A 19,103-nucleotide genomic window follows, 5' to 3' on the forward strand; every position below is an offset into this window, starting at 1 on the left:
CCTAGGTGTCCTGCCAATGGTATCTCATGAGCCAGTTCCAAAAGAAAGGCTCTAAAGCATTGTGGGACCACCAAGGCCCTGGATGAACCATGTCCGGGTGCCTTGGGCTCACTGTAGAGGAGTCCATCCTCCCAGTAAATCTAGTAGCTCCCTACAATGTTCCCTGCTGCCTGGGCTTTGGCCTGTTGCCGCAGCCCCTCAAGAGTAGGACACTCCTTCTGAGCTTTGCAGAACTCTTCCCTGGAAGGACCTCCCTCCACATGCCATTCAGTAGGGATGGGTAGGTTCTCCAAGGAAGCAACATTCTCCCCTGTGGACTCCAGATCCACCTCTGCAGGTGGCCTGTCTGTCTCACGAGGTGGAGATGCCGAGGCAGGGTCCTCCGGCCTCCTGTCCTTCTCTTCTCTGGCAGCCGGCTGGGCCATTGTTCCAGGCTCCAGCGTAAGTGAACTCCCCCTCCGGGTAGTCGTGGACCTTGTGTTGACACAGGCCCAGTCAGGGGGTCCCAACATCTCAGAATGAGTCCGGTACTCCACCCCCCTCCAAGCATTGTGCTCCATATCATTTCCTAACAGGCAGTCAACAGGCACGGCAGGGCTTACGGCAACTCGAAGTGGGCCTGCAACCCCTCCCCATTCAAAGGGAACCTCGGCCACAGGATAGTGGCCCAATCTGCCGTCAGCCATCACGGCGGGATGGAGTACATCTGGGATGACCTGCTCTGGAGACACCAGTTGACTCCTTACCATAGTCATACTGGCTCCTGTGTCTCTCAGAGCCTCCCCTCTACGGCCGTTGATGGTGACCCACTGCTCATACTTGGTAGTATTAGAGGGCAGTTGGGTCTTTGGCACCATCTCCTTATCACCCAGGGACACTAAAGTGACACCCGCCCGCTCCCCTCCGTTACCCAAAGGCATCTCCTCCCCGAGCACTACACTAGTTATTCCCGGGGCTTTTCCTTCAGTGGGAGGGGGTGGTCTTTTTGGGCATCTCACGTCTCCTTTATAGTGTCCCACACCACCACACTCGAAACAATGAACAACCCTTGGCTGCTGGCTTTGGCCAGGATTAGGGTTGCGAGGGGGGTTACCCTTAGGGATGAATCCTCTGCCCCTTCCTTGTGAAGTATTTTGTGGACCTTTTGAGAACTCCCTCTTATTTTCCCCGCCCTCTTTCTTCTGGGGGGGCGCCCTGTCCAGACTTCTGGGAATCCCCTCCAGTCCCCTTTGATGACACCCGGGTACTAGCCCAGATGTCCGCCTCCTCAGCAAGCTTCCTGGGGCTGGTCAGCTTGCTGTCCACCAGATGCTGTCGCAGCTCGGGAAAACATTTCTCGAGTAGGTGTTCCCTGAGTATGAGGTCATATGAACCTTCATAGTCCCCTACCTCGCTGCCTTTCACCCAACCCTCCAAGGCCTTCCTGGCGTAATCCAAAAAGTCCACCCAATTCTGCGTGCCTAGTTTGTGGCAACCCCTAAACTTCTGCCGATACCTCTCAGGGGTTAGCCCAAACTTCCTTATCAGCGCCACCTTCATAGCAGGGTAGTGGGTCTGTTCACGCTGCTCCAGGGCTAACAAGGTATCCCTGCCAGCAGGTGGCATGTATTTATACAACCCACCCCCCCAGTGGGCTTCCAAGATCCCATGGGCCCTCAATGAGACCTCATAGGCGGCTAGCCATTTTGCAATATCATCACTTGGTGCGTAGCTAGCCATGACATCTTTGGGTAAATAGGGTCTGGGTTCTCTGGTGTTCACCTTGGTTTCGCTGCCACCATTATCAGAATTGGGAGACCTTAGGTTTAGAGCTTGTAGGTCCATTTCTTTAATGGTTCGCTCATGGGCTAACCTCTTGTCCTCCCTTTCCATATCCATCCTGGCTAGTTCTAACCTCATTCTTCTCTCCTCCCTCCTATCTTCTAGCTCAGCGTCGGTCAAACCCCTCTCTGAGACACTGCTGCCCACCCTGGAAGGTGTCCTGGGACCTGTCAGAAGATTCCCCCCTCCCGCTTGGTACAGCGTTGCGGTCTCAAGGACAGTGTCCCTGTCACTCCCCTCTGGGTCTGGTTCCTCCCCGGAATGAGCCTCCACCCATGCCCGTATGCTTGTCAGCAGCTCGCCTTTCCTGGCACCTTTCTTAAAGAATACACCTTGCTGCTGACACCATTCCTTTAGTTGGGTCACAGTATAGTTTTCCAGCTCTTCCACGTTTACCTCCATTTTCACTTAGAGAATAAACTTTTTACACAGGAGAAAACCAAAAAGTGACCTGTGGTCAACCTTCACCCACCACCAGAAATAAATTTAGAAAAAAACAAAATTCAGATTAGGAGGGCCGCAGGGAGAAAACTCCAGGTGTAGGCCCGTGGTAAGCACTGCGTTACTATTAAGTGAGTGTAAGCACAGATCCGTTATCCCACCGCTGAAACACCAATTATGTTAGACCTAGGGTATCCTAGACAACATAGGGTAACCTGGCACAGTAGGGGGAACAGCTAAACTCCAAGGCGTTGGTTAAGTGCTTACAGGACCCACTCACAGTAACCCAATGACTGACCACTAAAAATAAAAGACGCTACACCAGTTTAGAAAAATACCAGTACCTTTTATAAAAATTCTCTTTGTTCTTTTCTTAGGCAAAATCAGTTTACAATTAGTTCAGCATAAGTTCATATATGTTTCACAGTCTTCAATACTTTTCTCACTTCAGTAAGGCTAAATCACAGGTACATTTCATTTGAGGTAAATTACTTTCAGTTTCACAGAATGCTTCTTCAATTAGTTATCACAGAAGGGAAAATTCACTCTACAGGTTCAATGTGCTACTTTACATAAACCTGGCATGTACATTACCCCTATGCTCTCAGCTTCCAGAACAGCTCAACAGGTTTCTACCCCCAGCAGCGTTCCTCACAGATCATGCAACCAGCTAGATGGCTAAAAGAAGACAAGGTAAATTAATAAGGCTTCCCTTTGTCTATTCTATGGCTACACCTTTCTTGTAAAAGAACTGCCTCCGAGTGAATAACTGACTGGAAGGATTTTAGAGATGGACCCCGTCCACCACTGGCTCCCTGAGGCCCAACTTACAATACTCCTATGCCAGGCACAAGAACCTAGCGCTTTGTTTCCCTTCTCACTCCTTCCCCCCGTGATTATCTTGAAGAAAACGGTTACTCTTAGGCTGGGAGGGTTGTTAACCAAGTTCCTCGAGTTCTTATTCCTAGACGGGATGTCAGTAGTCAGCTACCCTCTCCGCCGGTAATTCAGGGATCATTGAACTCCAACTGTGCCGCCTCCCGCTTCCCCGCTTACTTTGTCTGAAGGGCAATCCGGCTTGAGTTGCCCTCGCGCTCGGTTGTCTTTTTCCAGCGCTGATGACGAGGCCTCTGTGGAAGTCGGCGTCGGGGTGGGGAAACGGAAAAGGCTTACTCCAGTCCGGGACGCTCCTCCGGCGGGACCGTGGCGGCGCTTCTGCCTCCTTCCGCGGTTCCTCGGGCTGAAGCTCCGCCTCAGGCGCACCTCCTCTGACGCGGCCGGGTCCTTCCTGAAGTCAGGCTCCGCCTCAGGCGCACCTCCTCTGACGCTGCCGGGTCCTTCCTGAAATCGGACTCCGCCTCAGGCGCACCTCCTCTGACGCCGCCGGGTCCTTCCTGTCACAACACGGGTCAGCTGGGCTCTCTCTCTTCCCTACCGATCTCGCTTCAGAGATCAACTTGGCGTCTCCTGCAGGTAGGATCAACAGCTGATTCTGCCGCTTAATTCCTCAATGTGTGTAGCGATCTCGTGCGCTGCAGTGGCGGCTAGTCTCATTCACCTGCCCTGCACACGGCCTACCAGGCGAGGCGGTCGGGTCACTCGAGAGCCTCAATTCATAAAGTCGCAAAGATTGATACTTTGCCACAGAGTCTCTGGCCACTGTTAATGGATGACGTGACAGTGGGGTTTGGTCAGCCTGAAAGGGGGCACTTCCCAATGAAGCGACAGCCGGCCCCACAGGTCGATCGTGTCACTGCTGGTGCGCAATCCTCCTCCTCAAGTCGCCTCTCTCCTCACTGGTCACTCCTGAGACTGTACAAAATGGCTGCTGGTCATTGGCCTTTTATAGAGTGGCCTGAGACCTCTGGAAGCCACTAGATGTTTCTGGAACCTTCCTCATGTTAGCCTATGGGTCTGTCCTCCTGGGATGTCCGTTATGGCAGTTGGTGGACACCATTTTAGGTTCATGGGTGTCCCTAGATTTTCCAGGAGCTTAACTAGGCCTCACAGAGCATGAGGGGAAAATGGCGTCATAGTCAAGGAACACCTAGCCCCCTGACAGCACTGAAAAATCCTGGTGGATATAAAAAATAAAAATAGAAACACTGGGAGGCTAAGGGGGACAAAAATAAATAATGATGGTTAGAACACCCCCAGATGCAGACAGGTCTAACAGTGGGGGAATTAAAGAAAAAGTGGAAGGATGGGAGGAGATTTATTTTTATTTATTTATTTATAAAGTTTTATATGGTGCAAACTTGACTTTAGTTGGGTATCAGCGCACGTTACAATTGGGTGAAGGATACAATTAGCAAAGGGTCTTCCTCGAGATGGACCCGGAACCTCTCTTTGTTTCAATGTCTTTCCCACCCCGACCACCGATGAATGTATCTTTTCCAATATCCACCCTGACCTCCTACATGGCCTGCCTGTTACAGGGACTCTCAAAATAGGCCACGTAAATAAAAGAAAAAATTTCTTTCAACTATATTGTAACTTCCCACTGATGTCACATTGTCATCAAACAACACACATCTTACCTCTCATAGATAACCTGACATCCCACACATCACTTACACCAAGATTTTCCTACCTTTAGATGAAAAACTGACCATACTATCATGGCTCATTACACTTTTCCATGAAGTCTCCAACTCTAGTGAATTACTTGCAAAAGCAAGAGCGGCTTTTGTGGCAACCTGCATTGGTAGGTTTACCTGGCTATCGGCCAACCGTGGACCAGAAGACTGCATCCTTCAAACCTTGCACAAACTGGCCTTTTCACAGCCCTGTTTCCGTCAGTCACGTGCTGTCTTTTTCAGCCTACCCTGTCATATGTGATAGGCCCATCCACACGTCAGGTGCGGTTTACATTTGAGAAGTGTGGGATGAGATTTTTGTTGTTAACCATAAATTCTTGATTTTTCCACCACATAAATGTAAGAAAATTTGGATTTGAACCTAACGTTCAGGGTTTGCAGGGCATTCTCTGTTAGAAGACATTGATGTATCAACCAAGCTGCACCACCCGGGATTAGCCTGGATCTCTGGTTTTTAGAAATGCTTGCTGCAAATGGGCTCTTTAAAATTAGCTTGCCCCTTGTTGTTTTATGAGGGTTAAATCTTCTCTCTGAACAAGTGATGTCTCCATTTTATTGCATGCTTTTCCAATTTCGCACTGACTGCTTCATTAGCACCAAGTCACTCTATGCGGCCATGTATGAAACTACATGCTCTTGAAACATACAAACATAGCTCTGTGTTCTGTTATAGACTGATCTTAAAGGGTCTTTCTCTTAGTACATGTGGAGTTAAACGCCTATGTCGTTGTGTAATAACACATTTCATCTGCGTTTGGAACCCATGTTCTTTTTATCTCTCCACCCAACACCCATCCAGGATTATCAGATGATGTGCCCAGATCGACCTCTGTCGAGAAACCGCTAAAACACATGTTTTTTCTTAGGCCATTGTTTGGTACACTTACAAGGCTTTGGTGGAAGGCTACTAAAATGAAAACAATATAATACCTCTAGATATTGTACAGGCAAGTTAACAGTTAACGTATGATACTCAAGAGGAACTGGCGGTTTGCAACTGACCGGTTGAAAAGTCTATGATGTGCCCAGGGGAGGTGTGAAAGCAGTTAATAAAGTTAACAAAAGGCAATGGGATAACAATGTGTGCTTGCTTCTAGCTCTTGACAGTGCCACAGGGTCTCTCTCTAGGATAAGGACAGAGAGATTAATAGTATGAGTTTTATTATATCATGGGCATGAGTATTATTTAATGAGTACGAGTTTCATCGACGATATTTAAAAACATGATGCATGTGACAATATCTACATAGAAAGTCGATAGCCTGTAAAATGTGACGTTTTAAAGTTAAGCAGTAAAGACAAAGAGGGTCCAGTTTTCAAAGCAATTCGGCCCATTTCTCATGAAGACATAAAAAATGGGCATACAATTGTAAATGTGATCCTCCACTAAGAACCACTGGTATGAGGTGGATGTATGACGGTACAACGCGCGCTTTTACAACGCGTACCGATACGACGCAGGATTTACAACGCAAGTCGTTACAACGACTTGCATTGGGGGGAGCTGGATAGTGAATAGTTTAATTTACTATTCCAACTCCAGTCCCCGTGGATAGTAGGGAAGGTGTTGGATAGTAAATTAAACTATTCCCTATCCTAAAGCGCCCTCCAGCGAAAGTCGTTGTAAAACTTGCGTGGTAATGGTACCGCGTTGTAAAACATTCGTTGTAAAGGATGTTCCCCGTATGAGGTCATAAACCTTTGTCTGTTTGAAGCATATTCCGGTTCCTTGTTTTTGGGATCCTCTAAATTTTTACACTTCTTTGTAGATGTTCCAACCTGGACTTTGCTGCAGTAGCCACGCCAAAAAAAAGAATTGAAGCCCAGTACAGATCCATTTGGTATTTTGTACGCAGCAGTGACAAGATCCTAAGAACCATCAAACATTTGATGTTTGTCCTTCACTTGACCTTCGAGGTTTGGTGGAAGAAGGACAGGTCAACATTGAACCATACACCTTGTGAAAGCCAAATTTAAAATCATGTTAAAATCAGTAATCCTGGAATCAACTCATGTTGAAGAATGAAGTGACTTGTTCACAACATACAAAATGCTATTTGTAAATGTGTTCCAAGTCTTGAGTAGTCGTTCTACAAGGCAAAGTTCTGCCAGCGAAACTACTACATGTGAGTGGACATATAACGCTTGTACACCATTTTCACATCAATTGTTCAGATCAAACATTTATGAATCATTTCAATGTACATCATCTAGTCTGTCCCTTGGGGATATAAAACTGGTGTCAGCAGACCATTTAGTTGTTGGTTAAGTTCTGTCAAAATAAAAACATATCTAATACTGCATAAATCCTTAAATGTACATACATACATCTTAAAAACCTATAACGGTGTTGTTTCTCCAAAAGTACATTATGGTTACAGATTGAAGAGCAACCTCATTCAAATAATTCGCATTCAGGTTTACCAGCCTTTTCTCAGACTGACAAATACCACCAATATTAAGTATAATGGCAGATTGTTTTAAATCAGCAGAAGCAGCTACATAAATCAATCCACTCTATCATTGGTTTAGAAAGATGGAATTCCACAACCTCCGAGAGACGTTTTCTTGAGTATGACCTGAATCAACTCCTTACCTTGTGTTTTCAGTTTTTCTGCTCATGCACTGGTGCAGGAAGAGATAGTCCTGTGGGGCGCTGGCCGACAGTGTGGCTTGGTGTATGTGGTTGGAAGGCGGATCGAAAGTAAACAACGTAGGCTGGCTAGAGTGCGCTGGAGCTGAAGACTTGCGTTCCCGCAGTAAGAGCTGGTTGGAGCTGCTCAGCTCTGCAGGGGATGATCGGGGACCATGGCTCACTAAGGGGACATTTTTTATAGCGTCAGTATGAGAAAGAATACAATAGGACTATGGTGAAAACTCAACATACAGAGACAATATCAAGCAATTTATCTTGGAAATCTTAGGGCCAGATGTAGGAAGCCTGATACCAGTCGGTAACAACCGAAATTACTGAATTTCGGCCGTTACCAACCGGTATTAGGCATTATAGATGTAGGGGCCTAATTTAAGGATTTGGTAATTTACCGAATTCTTAAATACCGATTCGGTAAATTACTGAATCCTTAATGTAGGAAGCACTCAAGTGGGTGCTTTTCACTTGTAAGGATTCGTTATTTACCACCAACTACAAGTTGGTGGTAAATAACGAAAATCAATAAAAAAGCAATTTTGTGCTTTTTTAACAGTGCCATGTGGCCGATATACATGCCCTTAGGCCATGTATGTGTGCCACATGTGCACCCATGCAACATTCAGGGGTGCAACAGGGTGTCAAAGTGTCACCCTGCCACCCTTGGATGTGTTGCCCATTTAACCTAACCGGTATTTAACGATTCGGTCATTCCCATTCATTCCTATGGGCCTGGAGGCCCATAGGGATGAATGGGAAATACCGAATCGGTACATACTGATTCGGTATTTACCGAATCTTACCGATTCGGTAAAAAATACCGAATGAATACCTACATCCCATTTACCGATTCTAAAATACCGAATTGGTAAAATTCGGTATTTTAGAATCAGTAAATCTGAATTACCTACATCTGGCCCTTAGTTCCTTACATGACATCAACATTTTTTCATTGTCTATGAGGTTGGCATGAGGCTGGGTGTCATTTAAAATAGCAGTAACAAAAACAACAACAACTATTATTATCATTTGTGCCATTATCATTAGATGTTTAGTTAGCATAAATCCATATTGACTATCAGAAAGATGTAGATTTTACCAGTTAAATCATTCATCTATTGCCAGGTTTTATTGCTTGCATGGGTACTCAGATCAGATTTCTGAGAGCTGTACAATAGGTTACTTTAATCAATTAATATTTATGCATATCATTATGCAGTTACTGGACATGGCCATTGCCTGAGCATCTCAAATTAATTAAGCATTGTTTCAAAGTTATACCACTTATCAATTATTTATTTTTTCCCAATTTTCCACTGCACTGTAAAGAGATATGTAACAGCAAAAACATAATACAGAGATATCACATGGTCTTTTTAAGTGGAGAGAAACATTAACCGGATCAGCATTTGGAAAAGTAGAGAAATCAAAACATGGAAGTGAATAATGTAATATTATATGAGGTGAAATCGAAATAGATGAGCTTTCAGAAGTTCCTGGAGGTGATAAGCTGGTTGTGGCCTGAGTGAGGGAGGGCGGTCCATGCACTGGGTGCAGCTCCCGTGAAGGACTGTTCTAGCATCAGAGATGTTTTCTGATTGGTTGTTTCCAGGTGGAGTGTTTGTTTTGGCTCCGGAGGCCCTTGTTTCTTCTGGTTATTGTGAGAAGTAATACTATGTAAGGAGGGCTGCAAGGGTCACACACCCTTTTAAGTCAAACATCGGATTAAAAATATTACTCTAGCCTGGATTGAGAGCAAAAGTAATGCTTCAGAGACCGATGCTATGCAGACACTCACCTTATTGTGAAATCCCAAACCTCGTCTTTGACAGTATATCTTAAATCCAGAGGTAGATCACTCTTAGTCAGAACTGGAAATAACTGAACTTTAGTATCATGTGATTTAATTTAAAACACTGAGGGCCTCATTCATGGGTTTTTTGCTGCTGCGCTTCATAAAAAACCCTTTAGGCACACACTATGTACAGTTTATATATTTAGAGTTTTTTCACAGTGGCATGTTCGTCAAAAGTATGTTCTTGAGTAAATCTAATTTCCACACGAAAGTTTATAGTAATCCAAATCTTTTGGACTTCAGAGAGCTTTTATTGTAGATCTTTTTCTGGTTTCAAAACATCAAATTCTTTCCAGCAGCCAACATAAATAAATAAATAAATATCCAGGGCAATAACATCAATCCAATGGTCCAGGTTCACTGCCAGACGTGTACTCATCCGTAATGTGCCCAAAGTAAGTAGAATGCTAGATTTCTTGATAAAATCGTGCCAGGTCCGTATGTGTCACCTCTTCAGCGTTCGATTTAGTATAATACCATTGGATTGATGTTATTGCCCCGGATATTGAGACACAGCTCTGAGGAAGGAATCAGGGTGGTCTTTCGGCCTCCCTGATATAGCACGGCTTTGCTTTTTATTGGTTCTTAGAGAGATAATCAGCCCTGCTGAAGTTGTTAGACCCAACTGTTGTTGGGTCTAACATTGGTCTAACATCTGGTCATTTTCCAGTAGCCAACAGTGTTGGCTACTGGAAAGAATTTGACTGTACAAAACCCAAATCAGAACCAATCATTTGATTCTTGCCATTTCTCCAAAACTGCTTTTCTTCTGTACATGAAACCAGTCACTACTGCATTCTCTGCAATATCCTTAGTCTGCCAACACATTACACTTTATGGAATATGCAAACCTAGCTCAGGATGCAAACCCATATTAAAGGCAGATATGAAATCGCTCACATCTTTATTTTTGGAATCTTCAACTATGCTGTGTTTCTTGAACATCTGCATAAGCCTCTCATGGTAAGCATGCACTGACCTATTGCCTAGTTATCAAGTTCTCACACCATTTAACTTCCTTCTTAAGCACCTTCTTTTTCAAATGTTCTATCACTGCTCTATACTTATGTGGATTATTATCATTCACAACTCTACATTGAGACCATAAATCACTATGAACAGCAATCTCAAATAGTGTGTACAAATCAGCCCAAACACTTTCAAAACTGTTAATATATGAACTTCCTTATATAGCTTCCCAGGTTTCTCTCGCAATTTTGGAAAATTTGTCATAAAAGCATAAAGATCAACTCTTGTCCAAGGCACATCCACACAATTCTCCCCATGTACTTGTCTCTAAGGAAATTCTGCACCTGCCTCTAACTCAGAATCACTAACGGACCCCTTCGCAGTCTCTCCTGCCTCGGAAGCTTTTCCTTAGTTGTAACTTTCTTCTTCCACCTTTCTATGTTCTCCTTCAAATCCCTCGATCATTAATTTGAAGTCATATGTTACCAATCTCCAATTCTTCATTTCCTCAGTACTGAAACCCATTTTATAATTTCACTACACATTGCTCATTTTACTGATGTCAACCTCACAATCATCAGCTAGTTCCTAAAGCTTATCATGCGCCTCATTTGCACACCATGCTGCTTCTCCGATCAAATATCTAATTTCATCCACATTTTGTGACATCAGTCTGTTTAAATGTATGTATACTTGTAAAGCACACTGTTACCTCGTTACGTGGCGTCCTGTCGCTGTATACCGCTGGGGAACCCGTCCAGGCTTTCCCTGTGAGGCGTCCACTCCTGGGCACCCCCAAGGTGAAGCCAGGCATCCCCGGCGCTGCTAGGGCCGTTGTGGAGATTAAGAAAGCTATTGCCCAGAGTTGCAGAGTGAGACCCATGGTTAGCGTAGGCACCTAGGCGAGAATTATCGAGTCCACGGACATTGACCCAAGACCCTGCCGCGTCGGGAATTGAACCCTGGTCCGGGACTGACCTCTGCTTCAGGGTCTGCTGCTTCTAACCAGTGAGCCACACTTCTCCACAACCAGTGAGCCACACTTCTCCACTTCTCCAAATCAATTGTCACTAGTAAATGTCTCCAAATGCGATCTTTAAAAGGCTAACATTAATATCTCTCTCTAGGAGGCTCAGCAGAAACAGCAGCAGACATGTAACCTGAAACTGGAGAGACAACAGAAGAATCTCTGCTAGTACTTGGTGAAGTTGTCTATGTTTTCTCAGCGGAGGCACTCGCTGACACACCCACTACTGCAGGAGCGGCCAATCTCTGGGCCTGTATACTCGTACCCTCTCCTGCTGCAGGTACAATGAGTCCCTGCACCTGTCTCAGGATCACATCAGTATATGGAAGAGGTCTGGAATTCAAATAATCGTTAAAAAAAGTTATCCTACTCATACAAATACTTTTCTCGACTCTGCTTTTCTCTCTTTCTCCATCATCGTCTTTCTTTTTGTCTCTTGTTTCTTTGACTATTTCAGGGAGAATGGTCATTCATTTTAACATATCCTCCCCTCCAACACCTTTCCTGATGATCCGACGTGTCTTATAACCTCTGTCTAAATGAACCCTTTACTTGCTTTCTTCCTCTCCTTGTCTGTAGCCATTCGATCCAATTTATTAAATACCTCAAACTGTGTGGGTCTAGGTACAGGCTTCCTCTCATTTAGTGCATATCTCAAGAAATCTAGCTTTCTAATGTTAATAGTATCCTCCAAAGGAAATTGCAAATTCTCGCCACCAGAGGTGGCGGTCGTAAATGCAGGTTCATATATAAAACTCCACATTTGTCAACATCTTGTACGAATGAGAACCCTCTTAGGGTATTTTCTGTACCTCCATAGCAGGTACGCTAGGGGCTTTAGGCTTTTTAAACAGAAAACCCATTATCCTCCCTCACAAGAATCCAAAAACCACACAAAACAAGCTAGTGAACAACAACCACCCTAGTGCGCTTTGCCAAAAGTCAGCCAGCCTACAGTGATACTTTGACAGCAACCAACTAATGACAGTGTGGCTCTGTAGTGATGTCACACCAATCCCAGCACAACTCCTTGTTTGACTAACCAATCGTAGTATATGGAAAAACAATTGCAAGACTTTCTCAAAGAACGCACTCCAATAAACCTAAATAAATCTTGTCTGCTCAACCTAAATGAGAGAAAATAAGCAAATGAGAATAAACAAATCTCACAAATAACAGAAATAAGACTAGCGCCTTCACAGCACTTCTCAAACTCAAGTCACACTAAGGCAGACTCCTGTCCAGCGGTAATCCACTCCTGGCTAGTGTATTTACTTCTGTGCACTGAAGAGTAAATAATATTAACTTAATTAGAAATGCAAATCCTAGGAAGAAAACTTGGTATTTCAGAAAAAAATCCTATCAGTGAGAATGCGGCGCCTTGCAAAACACACTATCTTTAACGCCTTAACCGCAGCGGCAATTCCACCGCGGTGCGGGCGTTCTAAAGGGTGGGCAGTGCTGCGTCGGCCAACGGTTGTTCGCAGCACCAGGGAGGGAGTGTTCCCGTCGGACACGCAGTCAAGTTCATCAACAATATCTCAACATCTTGGATTTCAACGCATCTGATTACCAAACCAACCAATAATAAAAACAAAACTTATCTGATACAAATCACAAATGAGAATAATACATCAAATTCAGTGTTCAAACCACTATCTCAACCACAAATCAACATCACATAACTAAAAACTTCAAATGCAGCAAAAGAATCCATCACACAACACAGACCACAACACCTCAAAAACACAAGTCACCAAAATCGTTCCGCCCTAGTATTCATACTTACAATCCTCTCTGTTCAGGAATAGAACTGGAAATCTGGGACTCGGAAAAACCCATCAGGAAAATCTACACTGGAAAACCCACTAATACTAAGTACAGGGCAAAAAGATAATTTCTAAAGTAGAAAGGAGGTGCTCTCAACTTGCATCCATCCTCAACTATCAAAATCTGTGGGTGTGGGGGATCCGAAAATTTAACACTCCAAAAGCTTACCTCAACAGGACCCCTACGGGTTGATGAATCTGAGACAGTGATAAAACTTGATTTCATGAGGTAATGTGTCTGGAGGTAAAGCACCTCCCAACACAACAAAATACAGCAAAATGAATAATTTCTGCATTCTCTGTATAACTCTGCATTGAGAGTCTTTATGGCATCGACTATGCTGTACTTTATTTTTTAAATCTGTTATAAAATGTTTAACTTGTATTTGATCTCGAACTCAGTTATTGGATGGGGCCATTCAATCCTTCCTTTTTACTTAATAAATAGTTTTTTTCTGAATTTGAAGCTTTGGAAGGTGACTTAATGATGGACACATTTCCTCAAGAAATTGAGGTTTAACACTGTCCCGATCTAACTGAGGTACATTTTCGGATGCCTACATTTTGGGCTGCTGTGTAGCGCCCACAATTTGAAATATGCAAAGTGAGGCATCAATTCTGAAATAAAGTCAGAAAAACATACTCCTACACGTCATAGGAAGTGCAATAGCATCATGCCAGTATATACATGTAAAATCGAGAATAAATCCACATTCTGCATGTTGTTCATGCACAAAACATAACTGTATTGCCACTCGACTTGGGTGAAATGGTTTTGCATGCAATCACAAATAATTTAGATTTATGTTCCATATTTCCAGTCAAATCTGTTCTGCTGTACCCCAGTTGTATCCCTCGGCCTTGAGTAAAACTCAGCAGGGGTAGTTTAGGTTCTTAGCGTTTCAGAGGAACAGTGAAACCAAAAATGTGTTTTTTGTATCCGTAAATGTCATGTCCTGCTAGAATTCTTTATCTTTAAAAGGGTATTGTGAAACGTTAAAAAGAAGGCATTACCAAACAAGGAAATGGTTGCTTTATAGAACATCTGCCACATGTTTCTTTGTAAACTTTCTAAAGCTTAAAGCTGTATTGCCAAGTTTAACACAGCATGCGGTGTTACCAGGACAGCAGGCTGGTGTATGCCGCATGAGGCGCTCACATACACAAGTCACCCATTGTGAACCTAGAAAGGACTGGGAGGCTGGAAAACAAAATCTGATAGAAAAGTTTCAAAATGGGGAGAAAATAAAAGCATGGCGCCCCCAGATTAATTACCTTGTAATTATGGCCGCCATTGTCAGGGCTAGGACGGAACATGAAATTAGGCCAATGGCTGACAGGAGTGGAAGCGTGCAGCTCCCCCTCCCTGGGGGAAGCTCTTTCAGTGACACGCTCATTGATTTTCAAAATGAATTCCCATCACAGAGATCCCGCAGTGACCTGGACCCCGACAGCGCTAATGGCGGTGGAGTGGCGCGTGGCTGTGCCATTAGCGGCGCGGATGTGCTCTGTAATGGCAGGCGGGAGGCGCATGGTTCCTTTATTGAATGTATGTTTCAAGCAAATCCCGGATATCAAAATATTGGGTAGGACAGTGCTTCCCAAACATTTTAGAACCACGACCCACTCCTCATAATTACAGACTTTCGCGACCCACCTAGTTTTAATGGCCAGGACGTGGGCAATTTTGTAATGTAACTAAAGCATTGTGTTGCATTGAGCGCACTGTCATTTACAGACAGCACATTTTCCATTGAAATGACCACTACATTTGCACAGACATACAGTTTTACTGACAAAACTATACGGTGCACAAATGATGTGCTGAAACCGAGTTTCAGTGACTATTTATCATTTTGTGCATCACCAAATTGTCTTGATTTGTTTTGATCCTACTAAAATATTTGCTTGCATCACACTTCAGAGTTACAAAACATGTGCTTCATTTTTGCTTCCCTAACTGCTGAGTCTGCACAGTTCATTTACGAGTATTTACATTTTGTTGAGTGTTAGAAAACAAATGTGATCCTACGGCCTTTCCATTCACACTATGTACTCCAGCAAGATTGTCACACAATTGCCTCTACTTTTCTTTCTCTGACTGCAACGCGATAGGAGTTTGTAAAAACCAATCACTTTGTTAAAATAATAAGCAGCGATTTTTCAGAAAACATAGTCTGACATTTGATCTCCGTCTTTGAAGTGCAGAAAATGTGACAAGTTAAATACAGAGTTTAAAGGCACCTTTAATTATTGCTTAGAATTTCATGACCAACCAATTGGCTCACCACCCACATTTTGGGAAACACTGGTGTAGGAGACTAGGCTTTGACACACAAATAGGGGAGGGCTGGCTAGAGGCGTGTGTGTGGCAGTGGTGTAACACACAATGATGTGACCACCTTGCAGACGGTTGATTGGCCCATGGCACTTGCCTAGATCACAAATATTCGTAGTTTTGAGGCTGCATAGGGGAAGCACTTTTTTTCTGTGGAAGCACAACACTTCTGTCCAATAAAGGCATGCACTCGTTGCTACCAACATGCAAGTGGAGCCAAAGTCCCTCTCTGTAGTACTCCTGAAAGCTCTTTTAAGGTCAATCATATTGCCTCTGGTGGCAGATACACTGTCAAGCCAGTCCTAAACCGAAGTACCACCGAGGCGAAGGGAAGCCCAAGCGTTTGTTTTTTTCTGCAGCAAAGCACTTGTGCTTGTCAGATTTATGGGAGAAGAAAAGGTTGAAACTACAGGGAAATCCTCATTAGTCTGTGAAAGTGCATATAAATTATTTTCAATTTAATTCCTGAAACACGAGTACAACTTACAATATAGCTATTCACTTACTGTTTATTTTCTTTTTTTTTAAAATATATTTTTATTGTTTTTCCTCTACAAGGTACAAATATACATATATCAATTGGAACAATTCGCTGTTTCATTCAGCAATCATAAATTACATTAAAGCGTTTGGTAGATGGTTGTTGGATGGCTGTTCGAATGTCCCGATGGGCTAGCGGCCTTTATGGCTTGGTTGCAAAGGACCCCTTTTCTTTCGGTCCTGTGCCTAGTTATAACATATAACGTAAACATATAACATACAGGCGTTTGGCAGCCGGTTATGGATCGACCGTCGAACACTGTGTTTGGTTTTCGCTATTTTGCTTTCCCGCAGCTGTCTATGGTGGTTTATACGGGTCTAGGACGCTATCTAGGGATGACCACATCTCTCTGTTGGGCTTTCTCCAAGGTGTATGTCTTAGTGCAGTGATGTCGGCTCCTCTTAGGTATGTCACCCAGTTCAGCCACCCTTTGAGAGTGGCCTTGGTGGTGTCTTTCCACTTGGCTAGCACTGTCGTTGTTGCACTAGTTAGGAGGAAGTCGAGAAGGTCTCTGTCTTGTTGTGAGGTAACGTCTGTATTGAAGTGTGCTGTCGTTATAGTATCGAATTCTTGTTTCAGGGTACAGCCTAGGGCCTTGTTAGTGAAGTCGAACACCTTCCTCCAAAATTTGCTGACCTTGCTGCAATAGAAGATGAGGTGGGCTAGGTCCCCTATTTCACTCTCGCAGTTCCAGCAGCGGTTATTCTCTCTAAGACCTAGCTTCGCTAGTCGGACCGGTGTCCAGTATGCTTGATGCAGCAGCCAGAATTATGTTTGGGCTAGTACCGGTGATATCATGTTACGTGTCGGGGACATCCACATGGTTTGTAATTCTTTTTTCTGTGAGTTTCGAGCCTATCTGTGTTTCCCAGTAGTCTGTACTTTTTGCGTTTAGCTTTGAGGATGCTGGGCGGAGGAGTTTGTACAGGTGAGATACTTGGTGACCAGTTTTGTTTATGTTTTCCATGTATTGGAATATTGAAGGAGTCAGCCTGTTTAGTTTCGCTTTTGTGATGGCCGATTTAATAGCCAGGAAGTTGTATAGTTCTAAGTCTGGGAGGTTGTGTTTTTCCTTTATGTTGTTGAACGTGAGGGGCATGCCCTTCTCCTCCAGCTGAGCTGGGTGCAAGAGGCCTAATTGTTTCCAAGTTGTTATGTCTAGGGGTCTGCCTCTGTATTTGATTTTGGAGTTTGCCCAAAGTGCTACCCACAATGAGTTTTTGATGCTTATCTCTAACTTTTGGTCTACCTTGAGAAGAGCCTGTTTCGTTATCTTGAATATCGAGTTCCTTTTTAGTGACTGTTTGTTGGAGGTGAGGAGGGTTAGTGAGTCAGTGTTGTCAAGGATGGCTCTCTCTAGTAGTAGCCAGGTAGGAGTGTATTGCTGATTTTGGAGTACCCGGTGCATCCCCTGCCTGGCCACAAAGGCAGTCTGGAAGGTTCTCAGGTTTGCTACATTGAGGCCCCTTTGTTCTTTCCTCGATCTCAGTTTTGGGAGGCCTATTCTCAGCTTTTTGTCTTTCCAGATGGATTTGTTGAGTGGTCTATTTTCTTGTGGAAGTCGTCTGTTAGTGCTAGGGGAAGCATGCTGACTAGGTAGTTAACTATTGGGGTGATCATCATTTTAACTGTTTCTATTCTTCTCCACCAGGTGATAAACATGGGCGACCAATTCTCAAGCAGCCCTTTTTATCTTGTTTAGGGTGTTTTTCTCGTTTTGTTCAAGGGTGATTCTTAGGTTCCTCCCGAAATAGATTTCTAGGTATTTGACCGATCCCGTTTGCCAAGCTAGCCCTGAGTCTCCCAGTACCTCTTTAGTTGTGTGTGTATATTCAGTGGCATACACTCTGATTTATCTCTGTTAAGTTTCTAACCGGAGTGAGATGCGTAGGTGTCAATGGTGTGCATGAGAGTCGGTATGGACATGGCAGGATCCTCTGTAGTAATTAGTAAGTCATCCGCGTAGGCGGCTAGTTTAGCTGTGGCGTTGTTGATGGTTATGCCTGCTATGTTCTTGTTTGCTAGGATGTCCCTGATCAGTTGTTCTAGTGCTAATAGGAACAACAGTGGGGAAAGAGGGCAGCCTTGTCTAGTCCCTCTTTTGAGGTTAAAAGGGGTCGAGGTCGTTCAGTTGATAGCAATCTGTGCTTTGGGATTTTTGTAGAGGGCCATGACCTTCCCAGTGAAATTGTCACCCAGGTTGTCTGCCTGCATGTATTTCTCTAGGAAGTGCCAGGAGACTGTCTAAGGCCTTTTCTGCATCTAGTGTGATTGCGACTGCCAAGTTGTAGGAATTCGAGCAGTGTTCGATGACTTGACAGAGGAGTCTTGTATTATCACTTGACATTCAGGTTCTAATGTATCCTACCTGTGTGTTCCCTATTAACTGTGGGAGCATTCTGTTGAGTCTTGTTGCTAGGATTTTGGCGTATATTTTGCAGTCTAGGTTTATGAGTGATAATGACCGGTAGTTTTTCGGCCATTGTGGGTCTTTAGCTTCCTTGGGGATGACTATGATGTTGGCCTGTGACATTGTCTCTGTTACTTCCCCTTCCCCCCCGCAGTGATTAAAAACTTTCGTTAGGATCGGTGCTAGCTGGTATTGGAAGGATTTGTAGAATGGTGCTGTGTATCCATCTGGTCCTGGGGCCTTGTTGTCTTTTAGGGCCTTAATGGCAGTCCTAACTTTTGAGTTATAAAGTCTTGGCCTAGCGCCAGTGCTTCATCTGTTGTTATCTTAGTTTAGGTTCTCAAGGTAGGTCTTTGTTCCCTCTGTATCTAGGTTATCGTCTGTGTTGTAGAGCCCCTTGTAGAATTCCATGAAGGTGTGTAGGATGTCCTTGTGACGGGTGTGTGTTTTGCTGCTAGTGTCTGTGATTGATGTGATGTAGTGTTGCCTTTGTTTGTGTTTGAGGTAAGTTGCTAGGGTTTTCCCAGCCTTGTTTGCTTCGCATAGATTGATTTGTTTATATTTTTTTATCCATAGCCCCGCCGGTTCACTAAGGATTCTGTTAAATTCGTATTATCTCTTT

At 44.0% G+C, this 19,103-nt stretch overlaps 1 protein-coding gene across 2 annotated transcripts in view; it reads right to left on the reverse strand.

Moving 5' to 3' along the window:
* Nucleotides 1-19,103, reverse strand: part of LOC147663659 (GRB2-associated-binding protein 2-like) — a 504,795-nt gene that overhangs the window by 79,580 nt on the left and 406,112 nt on the right. For both annotated transcript variants that reach the window (XM_086950289.1, XM_086950288.1), the window contains one exon: nucleotides 7,459-7,678. In XM_086950289.1, the coding sequence (XP_086806415.1) occupies nucleotides 7,459-7,678 (220 nt within the window). The remainder of the gene's footprint in view (nucleotides 1-7,458; nucleotides 7,679-19,103) is intronic.

Source organism: Lissotriton vulgaris, unplaced genomic scaffold (genome assembly GCF_964263255.1).
Source record: "Lissotriton vulgaris unplaced genomic scaffold, aLisVul1.2 SCAFFOLD_292, whole genome shotgun sequence".
NCBI lineage: Eukaryota > Metazoa > Chordata > Amphibia > Caudata > Salamandridae > Lissotriton > Lissotriton vulgaris.